The sequence below is a fragment of the Ictalurus punctatus genome, chromosome 12, assembly GCF_001660625.3.
Source record: "Ictalurus punctatus breed USDA103 chromosome 12, Coco_2.0, whole genome shotgun sequence".
Lineage (NCBI taxonomy): Eukaryota > Metazoa > Chordata > Actinopteri > Siluriformes > Ictaluridae > Ictalurus > Ictalurus punctatus.
The window spans coordinates 19950051-19963196 of NC_030427.2; the positions used below are offsets into that span (position 1 = coordinate 19950051).

The 13146-nt window shown below is 40.6% G+C and overlaps 1 protein-coding gene across 2 annotated transcripts in view; it reads right to left on the reverse strand.

Moving 5' to 3' along the window:
• The window catches only part of kmt2ba (lysine (K)-specific methyltransferase 2Ba), a 40202-nt gene that overhangs the window by 18832 nt on the left and 8224 nt on the right, over positions 1–13146 (reverse strand). The window contains exons 2-12 of one of the 2 annotated variants that reach the window (XM_053684134.1): positions 12432–12501; positions 10585–12060; positions 10093–10289; positions 9855–9956; positions 8837–8993; positions 8252–8450; positions 6946–6995; positions 5766–6017; positions 3491–3585; positions 2039–2149; positions 93–206 (exon numbers count right to left, since the gene is read on the reverse strand). In XM_053684134.1, coding sequence (XP_053540109.1) covers positions 93–206; positions 2039–2149; positions 3491–3585; positions 5766–6017; positions 6946–6995; positions 8252–8450; positions 8837–8993; positions 9855–9956; positions 10093–10289; positions 10585–12060; positions 12432–12501 — 2823 coding nt within the window. Of the gene's footprint in view, positions 1–92; positions 207–2038; positions 2393–3490; positions 3586–5765; positions 6018–6945; positions 6996–8251; positions 8451–8836; positions 8994–9854; positions 9957–10092; positions 10290–10584; positions 12061–12431; positions 12502–13146 lie in introns of both variants that reach the window. The other variant, XM_017481848.3, reaches the window with a different exon arrangement.

The window sequence follows — 13146 nt, forward strand, 5'->3', positions numbered from 1 at the left end:
ATGTTTCACACATTCACACTAATTTTCATTTTGAATCTTTAAACCCATGCTGAGTGAACAATATGTGCAGTTAGTTATATGTGCACCCTTACATTGTGATGGCCTTTACTAGCACACAGCAGACACACACACTCCACTGTGATAGGAACAGATGTGAGGACACTCAGACCCCCCATCGCCCAGACGTTCTGAATGTTGCAGTCCTCCTAAAAAAGAAAAAAAAAAAAGAAAAAAAAAAGATTAACACATAGCAGGTGTGAGACTCAAAGTCTTTTCACAATTGTAATGTTTCACTTCATCCAAGGTGAGGTCCGGTGCGGTTTTTCCTGGTAAGTTGCTCATTTTGATGTCTAAGCTAGCTCATCGTACAGATATTATAAAGGGTTAGGGTTAGGGTTAAAGCAAACCAACATGAGTGAAGAAAGAGATGGCATTAACTAAGGCAGCCTACTCTAGCTGCATTTCACAATTTATTGACTGTACGACCTTCGTGAACACTCAAAGTAGCTTGAGAAGAAAGGTTAGCTATGTAGTGGAGCACGAGTGGAGCATAAAAGAGGACTTCTCCATTCAGATGACTGCAGGTGTCAGAGCTAGCTGAACATCATGGAGAGGCAGTGTTGAGTATAAAATGTTTTTTTTGTATTTACCAGAACATTTTCACTTCGTACATTAAATTAGCTACTTATACTTACTTTAATTAAAAGTTTAGATTAGATAATTTAGATCGGATTAGATAATGTCAATACCTGGCTACAGTTTAGCACTTTACACTCGTTAATAATGCCGAATTTGCCACTTTGAGGTTGTCGATGCACCATGATAAGCTGCACTTCCGGTAACATCACAGCATGCACACTTCCAACATGAACAAGTATGGTGTCCACCACAGATATGGGCAGGGCGAGAGGCGGAACCGCTGTCCGACCGGCCCCATCTACAGTGCAGACTCCGTCTGCAATATTGCAAGATGGTGACCACCGTTTCTACCAAAAAATGGCTTCAAAACCCCACATTGGGAGACAACAGCACCATTTTGTTCACTCACAGAGTCTTTAACAGGAAAAACGTTGACACGCTACTGTTAACGACATGATTTCTATCCTTGAAGGTTAACAGGTTAATATTCAAAATGTAGCTTGTTCTAATTGTTGCTTCTAAAGTAACATCTCATTTACAGGGACTTGTATGGCATATGCAGAACATAATCTAAGACTCACTACATTAATCAATTTAATTTAAACTTTAAAAGACAAAAAAAAAAACGTGTTGTTTAACAAAGTAAAACGTAAAATCGCTGATGGCGACTTTTTTTTTTGTCAGGAAACATTTATTTAACATTTATGGAAGCAGTCCCGCGACAGTCACTGTGCTTTGCAAAGTTTACCAGCAAAGGAAAAACAACAGGAATAAACATGTCTCTCGGATGTTCCACAAAGTTAACCGTAACTACGAACCATTAAAATGTCCGACGTGTCATTTATTAACAAACTAAACATTGTAATCGTTGGCAACTTGCTGGGGTACGAGCAGAATAAACCACTCGGAGTCGCACGCCTAACCCGACACCAGGAGTGTTCTTTCCTATTTATCACAGATAGAACTGAAAATGTGAATGTGCATGGATTACAATGAGAGATCGGTAGCAGGATCCTGCAATAAATGGCAAAAGTTTGGAATTGGATTTGAAAAAGAAATGTATTTTTGGAACTTACTGCTTGTACGTCTATGGGCTTGACTGTTTTTTCAACCGTATTATATTTACACTGTAACGCAAGTGCTTTTGGTGTAAGAGAGAAAAATTTCTAAGTGCTTCAGTTAAAAAAAAAAAAACCCACATCATCAGACTTAAAGGGATCGGAAAAGAAAAAGAGATATTGCGCCACCTCTAATTACATCGTATGACTGTTGACGTCATGTATACATCATTACAAGATAATATTAGAGTCCACAGGATAGTAACTATAATAATGCAACACACATTCTGCTAGGAGAAGAAAGCACGAATCAAGTCTTACACTGAGGTTGAAACACTGACCTTAAAGTCTACCCGGATTTTGTGCGCTGGCTCCTGTGCCTGTCGTTCCCGGTGTACAAAGCCTTTGGCCAGTGAGGCCAGGACGCTGGGTGACATGTGCTCCATTGAGCTCTGGGAATGAGGAAGACAGGGGTCAGTAAGGGGTTGCTGCAAAGCTCCCTCCTTCACAACCCGCGTTTCTCTCTCTGCCTCCTCTTCTTGTGCTTTTTTGCCATCAGGCTGGGAAGCCACAGCCACCGAAGACACCTCAGCAGCTCGCACCATGCTAGGTGGTAGTCTGTGCAGCCGCAGCTGGAACTTCAGCCTGAGCTTTACAGATGGACTTCCTGGTGCTGAGGTAGGGCAACTCTGGAGCTGGGAGAGTGCGAGAGCGAGGGGGGAAAGGAGGTGGGGAGCATTATAGCAGGACTGCATCATGATAACTGCAGCAAAGAAGAGCAGCCAAGGAAGAGGAGCAGGAGGAAGGAGGAGATGACGACTAGTATCCTCTCAGAAGACAAGAAAGAAGGACAGAAAGGTAGAGAAGTGGTGCTGTTCACAATGCATAACCCAATAAATTAAAGATTACATTTTTACACACATGGTTATTATACTGTAGCTGTGGAAAAAAAGGGGGGGAACATTATTGCACGGTTCAACCTAACAAAAAATAAGAAAACGACTCAATTTGTTAACTGGGGCAGTACACTTGCCATAAAATATCCATAAATACACTATATGGTCAAAAGTTTGTGGACACCTGACCATCCAGACCCATTACGTGCTTGTTATAAAAACCTCCTCTTCAGGGAAGTCTGTGGGGATTTCTGTTCAATCAGCTACAAGAGCATTAGTGAGGTTTAGGTCAGGTGCTGAAGTTGGGATGTCGAGGAGGCTCCAGTTCATCCCAAAGGTGTTCAGTGGGGTTGAAGCCAGGACTCTGTGCAGGACACTCCAGTCCTTCCACCTTCTTCCAACCATAACAAACCATGTCTTCATGGAGCTCGCTTTGTGCACTTTGTATTCTGTAGCTTTACAATTTCCCTTCGTTGGAGGCCCAAACCTGTTCCAGCATGACACAAAGACTTTGTAGCAACAGTTTACGTCAGGTGTCCACATACTTTTGGCCATATAGTGTTTATTCAAGTTGGGAGTTCTCTCATACGTTCACTTTGAGATTAACCACAAAGAATTTTTACAACTCTTTTACCAAGGTTACCAATAATTTTAAGGTCTGTCTTTAATAAGCTGAAAGTAAATACTCATTAGGATAATAATAAAGTGATCATAAAAATAAGAGAGAAACTCCAGACACAAATCATATAAAGACAGAAGTTTGCAACCGACATTACTGAAAAGTGCCCGGCAGGTGAGCGGTTACTGTGAATGAAAAACTTTACTATCTACCATTCAAATTTATGATGTAAAGAGGTCAATAATACTTTATTAAAACACAATTCAATGTAGAAGTACCTTATTAATTCGTCGCCGACCCCACGGTCCTCTCGGCAGGCCAGGCCTGCGTGGTTTCACTGCCTCATCTTGAGCATCAGGATGTGTAACAGGATCTATTGGACAATAAATGAAACAAGCCTTAATGTAAACACAGTATTAAGCAAAAAACACATTATATTTTTACTTAACAGAATCAACGTATTAATCATTTAGCTTTTTGGGAGAGAGATCCGATTAAAAATTCGGTAGTATCTGAACTAACCTGCGACAGAAAACATGCTCCGGTATAAACATGTCCAACACGCTCTAATAACATTTTGCCAAGTGATCTGTTAGAAACATTAATGGACAAAAGTATGTGAACACCTGACCATAACGCCCACATGTTCTTGTTGTACATCCCATTCCAAAACCATGGGCATGACGACCTGTACTCTTCCGGGAAGGTTTTCCACTAGAACGTGTAGTGTGGCTGTGCTCATTCAGTCAAAAGAGGTCTTTCATGTTGGACGAGAAGGCATGACTTGCACTCGACATTAAAGTTCATCCCAAAGGATGAACTCCACACCAAACTCATCCAACCATGTCTTTATGCAGCTGGATTTGTGCACTGGGGCATTGTCATGCTGGAACAGAAAAAGGTTCTTCCCCAAACTGTCTCTCATACTTCCGTCTTTGTATGTCGTAGCACTGACCTTAACGTTACCCTTCACTGGAACGAACCCTGAAAACTAGCCCTAGACCATTATCCCTCCTCCACCACACGTTACTGTTGGTAAATAAGTAGCATTCTCCTGGCATCCATCATCCAGCCTTCCAGATAGTGAAGCGTAATTGATCAGTCCAGCCTACACGATCTTAGGCTTGTGTGCGGCTGCTTGGTCATGGTTCTTGTGCTGATCTTGCATCTAGAAGCAGTTTAGAACGCTGTAGTGAGTGATGCAACATAGAATAGGCCACTATTCATGCGCCTGCTCCGCACAGTGGCTTAATGGTTAGCACATTCGCCTCACATCTCCAGGGTCGGGGGTTCGATTCCCACTGTGTGCCGTGTGTCCCGTGTGTGCCGAGTTTGCATGTTCTCCCCGCGCTACGGTACTCTGGTCCAAAGACATGCATGGCAGGCTGATTGGCATGTCCAAAGTGTCTGTAGTGTATGAATGGGTGTGTGAAGGTGTATGTGATTGTGCCCTGTTATGGATTGGCACCCTGTCCTTGTGCCCCATGCTCCCTGGGATAGGCTCCAGGTTTCCCCGATACCCTGAAGGAAGGATAAGCAGTATAGATGGATGGACATGCGCCAGCTCTGAGTGTTCGTGGTCTATCACTTCATGGCTGAACTGTTGTTTCTAGTAGAAGCTTCCAATATCACAATAATAGCATTAGAGTGGACCAGGGCAGGGCAAGTGGACCTGTGGCAAAAGAGGAATCCCATGACGTTTAAAGACACTGAGCAGTCTTCAGTACGACCCATTCTACTGCCAACGTGTGTCTCTATGGAGATTTCATGGCTACGTGCTTCATTGTATGCAGCACGCAATCACGAGGAGGGTTTTCCACCTACTTTTGACCTTATAGTGGATTTTGCTAGTCACCTTTTTTAGGTTTTTACACTGTGTGCGTCACTTAACGCCATCACTGCAGGCCTATAAACTCACTGTGCCTTGTGACCTGGAGACTTATCAAGTAGAAAACCAACAGAACCACACAACGGAGTCAAAATTTAGCATAAAATAAGCTACAGAACTGCTTTTATTTTGTCAGGAAAATTTTTTGAATAGTATTTTACTCATTGATTGGGTGGTTACATGACCATTACCAGATGTGATCGAGAGATCCCAGATCTCTCCCAGACAGCCCTGATCCAACACTGCTTTAGTTAACTCTACAGGGGTTTACTGCAGAGAGTCTACATATTAATCTTGAAAAAAGGAGAGGCTATGCAAAATAAAATCTGGCATACAAAAAAAAAAAATTATAAACATCAATAATTTCTAAAAAGAATATTTTCCTTGGTAGCAAAAGGTATATAACAATGTTACATGATTGTGTGACATATCTGAGCACAGGAATATTTGTTAAATACAAAAATTTTGTAATTTAATAAGATAAAATTATTTAATAATAGATGTTTAGTGGAATTTCAACTCCAATCCAGTGTCTTACAATCTAGCACAGATAATATAGGGATGGAAAAATTAACGTGGATACAGTGAGGGGGCGGAAACAAGATCTGCCTATGGCTATTCTATTTTGTAAGTCTGGCTATAATGAAACAGTACTGAATTCATACCATTAGCCTTAATACTTGGCTCACTACTGCTCGGTTCCTTTGCTAATTCTTCACCAGAAGCATCTGTGTCGGTCGAGTCAGACTCTAGCAAGTTGCTGAAGCATCGCCGTGTAACCTGCCGCCTAGGCTGCCTCCGGATGGAGCTAAGTGCATTAGCGCTTAGCGCATCTCCCATGCCATCTCCCTCGCCCTCTTCCTCTCCGCCACTGTACACAGTGGCTTGGGTGTACATGGCCCGTCGCTTCATCTGAACTGCGAAAAAACACAATAGGTCAAATAAAAGGTCAAACAAAAAGGAGGAGGGGTTGGTAGAGGTCGAGTGATAGTGGATTTTATTGATACTGATAACTAAGTTGGGCAGGACCTGCTGATAACAGATTAATCAACCGAAAGTTTTTAAAATTGATACTGAATGAAAACATAAAACTCAAAGTAAAATACTGCTGAACTTCCTTACAGAAATAAACAGTACTGACAGTACCATGAAAATGTACTGTAATTTTTTAAATAAAAATTGATATTAATATGCATTAACTATTAATAAATATTAAAGTAAATAAAAGACATTCATCCAAACTGAACCAAAAAGTAACATTCCAATTAACCAATAAAAACAGAGATGTCCAAAACAAATCAAAAAACACTTCAAATAACAACAAAATTGATCAGTGATGGTTTTTATCCATCTAGAGGCTGCTCTTGTACTGTATAACTACAGCGGACCCTTCTCAAGTACTCCGCAACGGATGCAACCGGGAAACACTATCAGTGTGGGGTTTTCCCGATAATCCATAGTTTCATCAATTCGTTATCGTTGACAATTAATCGGCAAAACCGATCAATCGGTCGATCTCTAGTTTTTTCAAGCCAATAATAAGGCGCAAACAACTTTTCAAACCACGGACATTTTTGTAAATAAAAAATTTCGGCAGTACTTTCAACATCATCTTATACTCAAAACAATATTAATTAGCCAGATTATTTAAAAACAAAAAATCTAATTTGGCAGTAACATGTCCACTAGCATAGTATTCAAAATCATTGGGGCACATAATGAGGGGGAGATAATCTATATAACGTTTTGCTGGACAAAAAACTAGTTAAAATGAAAAGTTTTTCCATGTTTTTGCACTTTTCCCAACATTCCTTATGAGTACTATGCAATTTTAAACAGCCATACCTTTCATTCGTCTCACTTTGTTCTCTTCGATCCTTAAGCACTTCCTGTAGCTGTAGAAAACATAGAAGATTAGCTTTAAGGTACTGCTTTAAAAAGGTTTTACTCCAGCTTCAGTCTGCACACTATTTTAGCAATTGAGAAACAAACAAACAAACAAAAAACCCACACAGTAACAGTATTATACTGTCCATCACTGTTTATCTACAGTACTCAACTTCCATAGAGGATAAGGTTGGGTTTCCAAGCCCAATCCAACTAAAGAGTACGTAATTCTAACTCAAACAATTATGACAACTTTAATATAGCACTTTGTGAAACAGGTTTAGGAATTTGCTTTACAGAGAATTATTAAACAGTGCTTTAAATAATTATTAAAATGAAACTTGCTTAAGATACTTCAAGATATTGTACTAAAACATGAAGTAAAAAAATATGAAGCAAAAGCAGCTCAATTCTTCCCATTAAGATAACAACAAAACATCAGTTTTACAACTGTCATTTAACATTATGCTAATTTGCAACAGACTATACTGTTAAACTGCATATTGTTTTGGGTGAAATTGGGGGTTAGGTGGTCCGTGAATTATTATTATTATTATTATTATTTCATTATCAGTTCCATGGTCCTTGGTGTGAAAAATTCTGAGAAACACCGGTGTATAGGATGTGTTTGAGTGAGTTCATTAACCCGCTAGTAAAGCGCTTCAGTTTATCGCTGTTCGTTCGCTGTTTAGCTTCAGCGGCTCAAACCCAGATATTATTGATTACGACTGGATTCTTACAAACACTAGAACTATTCATTCTAGATTTTTCTTCAAAAAACATTCATATCTTGCGTAATTTTTTCAACAGTGTTTTAATTAAAATCAGTGTTCATGCTTGCCACACATCTTAAATTCGAATGCAAAGTTTGCGCATTTGAATGTGTATTTTTACCTTAAATTCAATAAAATATTCAGAAGTTGGAATTTTAATTCGACAGCCCTAGAGCAGGTGAGAGGACAGAAGTGGCGCGACCAGCTAAAATGTTTACATCTGACGTTCGTTCTTATGTAAACAAGCACGCGTTTAAACACGATAGGCAACATCAAGGTCAGCAAAAATGATCGAGGTCACATCCATAGATCGTATAATACATGCAGTAAGAGAGAATTAGATTGGACACATGTAGTTATTGACTATCACTCTCAGGAGTTGAGAGAATGTCAAACACCTTGTATAGATTTCAAAATTGATCAAATGCTGTTCGTGGTTCGTTCTTGTCATTTCAGGCACTTAAGTCCCTGGGAACTCCTTTTCTACTTACATGCAGCTCTGACGTTTCTTGTTGGGTCCTCCATATTTGGGTTTATCCAGGCAGAAGACGCAGGTCCCACAGTCCTCTTCTCGACAACAGCCCTTGCAGTTAAAGCATCGTCTCTGTCGCAGACCGAACGCTTTCTGTTTGTACGCTGGCCGTTGCTCAACAGAGTCAGCGCTTTCCGTTTCCGATTGAGACCCGAGCTCTTGAGGGAGAAAAACAAGAGCAGCTTAAATCCGTGAAATAAATTTAATAATCAAATTTAACAGTCTTCAGTCTCCTGAGCGTGGACTTCATGGAGATCGGTCACATTTTCAGCTTTTCATATCAAGTAGCAAAATAATCTCCCACAAACAGGTGCCCAAACCTGCCTATAGCGCATTAAAATCTCGTCTACAATATGTCTGGGAGGAGGCTAACCTGGTATTTAAACCAGAGAAGAAACTAGTAAGGATGTCTATAACAAACACATCTACTCTTGGTCCCTTTTAAACTTAAAATGAAGCATTTATTTAACATTAATTAAAAACATTATATCAGACTAGCATCGGACTTCATCGAGTTAATGGAGAGAATGAGAAATGTGTGTACCCTCTGTGTCTTGTGAGGGTGCAATGCCTTCTCGCTCATGTAAAGGCAGAGCACTGAGTCTGGGGATGTCTTCAGGTACCATGGCACGAGGCTGCCCGAGTGCCACCGCCGCTGCCCGACACACGTGCTTTATGCGTGGACCTCCAAGCGGCTGTCCCTGTAAACAAAGAGAACACTCATTACAATGCCTGAGTTCTAACAATACGATAAAATGTACTTCATATTTACAATATGGGTAAGTGGTGGGTGTAGGGTGTAACAGACATGATAGTCGATGAGACAGAACACCACACAAGACAAGATAGTAGACACAACATGGACACGGTACTTACAAAAGGTGCAAACATTAACTGATGCTCAAGCACGCAAAGCGATACATTAAGAGCGAGGGGGGTGTAAACTTTTAAACAGGATAATGGGTGTAAATTGTTATTTTGCTTAAAGATCCCCCTCAATTTAGTACTGCCCTTTAGAAGTATATATATATTAACATTTCCCAGAAGACAAAATGACAATTTACACCGATCATCCTGTTCAAAAGTTTACACCTCCTCTGGCTCTTAATGTATCGTGTCACCTTCTTGAGCACCAGTGAATGTTTGCACCTTTTGTAATAGTTGTGTACGCATCCCTTATTGTCCTCAATGTGAAAAGATGAATCTCATCATCAAATAGCTGCTGTTGGAAAGGGGTCAAATATACAGAAGATGCTGGAAAACCAAAGCATGTGCAGGACCTGGGGGATTTTTCGGAAGAACAGACTAACAAGGGACTCATGAACAACTATCACAAAACATTAAACAAAACAGTCTCTGATCATCCAGGTAACACCACACCGTATTAAGAATTAAGTGTATGTAAACTTACAGATGCTAGTGTTCCTGTGACTGACAGGTGAGAGAGAATAATCCGGCCCTACCACCCAGAGAGCATGCCTAATTTTGCTTCCTTGGCTCCCAGCCACAGATGAGCCTTTTTTTAAAATTTTTTATTTTTATAAGAAGCAAACTGAACACACCTGAGGAACCTCTTCCTTGATCGTCCTGACTATTCTCCTTCTTCCTCTCCTCTTCATGCTCATGACACCACCATCTCCAATTCGAACTGTCCCAGACATCAGCTGCAATACAGACAGCACCATAAAAGTCAATCTCAATGCCATGCACTTAACACCATTTAATACCTAATGTTCTCAGTCATTTTATATAATCAAATGTGCTGGGGTTTATTTTTTTGTATCGCATGCAAATCCTTACCTGAGCTGTCTTCATCTGTTTCTGCTGGTCAATTTTAATCAGCTGCACCTTAGCCCTCTTCAGCAGGTGAAGCATCCTCTTGTTGGCGCCAGAGATGTTGACTTTGTGAAAGGAACTTCCCTGTGCCAACACCACCTCGGACTTCCCAGCATCCGTGCTCTGTAGGTCAGTAGCGCCCTCCAGGCTGGTTCTCTCTACTACACAAAAAAAAAAAAATAATAATTATATAATATATATATATATATATATATATATATATATATATATATATATATATATATATATATATATGTGTGTGTGTGTGTGTGTGTGTGTGTATATATATATATATATATATATATATATATACACACACACACACACACACATATATATATATATATATATATATATATATATTATATTATATTATATTATATATAGATAGATAGAAGTGTTGTAAAGTCTGCAAATAAACTTAAAAGTGACAGGAAGTTATCATATATTCCTTACCATCTTTGTTTTCAAGTCCTTCAACAGACGAAAGTGGTGATTGACTGATCACCTGACCATCGGTGTGTATGGCTACTTTATGTACCACTCCTGGACAGTTCAGATCGCCTATCTTTATGTCAGAGCTCCAACATTTGGAATCTGGAGATTCTCCTGCATCATGGCTCACGCACTCAACTTTTTCACCAAGGGCTTTGGAACGTGCGCTGGCCATGCGCTGCTCTTTCCTCTGAGTCAAGCTTGCCGTAAGCATCTTTAAGCTCTCGTAGATTTTGAGAGGAGTAGCACCGTAAGCTGGTCTGCCCACTTTCTTTCGTTGACCACCAGTCAGGCCACTTGGCTTCCATGCCAAAGACTTTCCAATGAGGTTCTCCTCATCATCACATATTGTCCTTTTGTTCACGCTCTTTTGTTTGCTTGTGAACCTTGGGGTTTGGGAAAGGTGTGCTTGCTCAGAGTCACTGCAAGACTCACCCTCTTGATTCTCACTTTGAACACCCTTCTTTCCCAGAAGCCCGGACAAGCCTTCGTCATCCATGAACCTTTTGGGCACCCTGATCACACGGGCTGGCCGACTACTAACCAGGCTGTCCTGCTGACTCGCCGCCTGCGCTGGAGGTTCCTGTGACGGCTCTTGATTCACCGGCGATTCCACTTCTGCGTAGGTGTAATGGACAAGACGGCGCCTTTTTCTGGGTATTCTACACTCAACTGGTGACCGAGCCTCCTCCTGCTCCGGCTTCCTACGATAGCCAAATAACGATTTGCGTCGCTTTAAGGAACGGGGAGATAATTTGGGAGAATGTAGACCACTGGCTTTCGCTGGTGTGCCTTCACTTCCATCAGGAGAAACAGCATTCTCCTGTTCTTCCTCTTCCTTAACTTTGTTGACCTCCTTCTGTTTGAGACACACAGAGGCAGTTTGGTCAACCCCAAGTTTATCCCTAGTTGTGCTCTCCTGAGTCTTTGTGAGTCCTCTGTGAGGACGTCTGCCCAAATTCTCAGCCAGGCTCTTCTTGGGATTTCTTCCTCTCCTTTTATTTAGCGTTAAATTCCACACAAATTTCCTCTTCCTCCTCAGACCGGTTCGTCCCTGCCACTTCTCCTTTCTTTCAGCATCCGCATCTGGTTCACCCAATACCTCTTCATCTTCTACACCTTCTTCTACATTTCCTTCTTCATGTGAGAAAGTCCCTTTCTGATTCTTAGACGGTCTCCCTCGACCCCTACGCAAAGTCCTTTCCCTCGGCAGATTTTTATCGGTCATCTCTTTGGTAGCCAGTTTAACGACTAGTTTGGGTTTGCTAACATTTTGTTGACGTTTTCCACACTTCCTCTCATCCTTCTCAGATGAAGATGTTCTGTCTGTTTTCACCCGTAATACCTTTTTCGCAACGGTGGCTTTGTTTGCAACCGGATCAGAAGCGAGAAGCAACGGCTTCGCCTTTGAGGTTGAGGATGACTTAAAAGAACGTTCTAGCAACAAACAATGACAAAAGAATGAATATTAGTACTCTTTTCCCATCATCTGTGCCAAATGCACTGTAATTCAGACCAAAAATATTGAAGGCCTTTAAACTGCTTTTAAAACAATGCTTTCAGTAAGCCACTGTAGATCACTAGATTTCCTTTGACCTTGATTTATTTATTAATTTTTTTTATTGTTGTAGTCTTTAGAATACAAATTATATAAGTTCAAGGATTATTCTACTATAGACCTTCCAACACTTCATGGTTTTTAACAAAACAAAACAAAACAAAACAAAACAAAACATTAGATGACATTACAGAAGTGTAAACTTGGCCTTTAATTAACGAAGCCAGAAAAAAAAATGTAAACACATTACTTTGTGGAACATCATGTCCAGAGCGTAAAGCCCATCGACCGTCAGTCTGGAAGCCTGTGAAATCTCCCTCCTGTAAAAACACAAACGCAAATTTACTGCCTATTCGTTTCTGTACAATTGCCACACAACAGCACCGTGCCTTTACGTCATCATAAACAAGATGTTATGCAGGAGTTGATTAGGAATTAAAAGCCCAGTGCCTGTGTCTTCAAGTCATGTCAGTCATGTCGCATTTTCTAATTGAACAGCACATGAACAAAACCGCAAAATCGTAATGACGAGTGGGAAAACCTGGATTTTCTTTGAGCCCCGAGTTTCCGAGTTGGGAGCGTGTGAGTAAGAACATGTTGGAATGCGATGTCTGTGGATGCGATGTCTGTAGTTGCTGGTAAATTTGATGAAATTTAAATGTCTACCATAAAACAAGCAAAACACAATAGAGCTGTCCAATTGCAGTATAATATGTAACAAAGCAAAACACACCTGATGCACATTCTTTGTTCTTCATTTTCGAGAAGTAGAGTTTTTTTTTTTTAAAAACTTGTATTTTTTGTAGTTAATTAAGAAAAGGTTTGCCGCCATCTTGCTCCAACCAAAGTGACCTGAATGCACCCGACGTCATAATTATGACTACCCAACTTGTAAATACGAACCTCATGGGAGGACCTGGACACACAGTAAGCAGAGCCATACTAATGTAGAAAGGATGATAGTA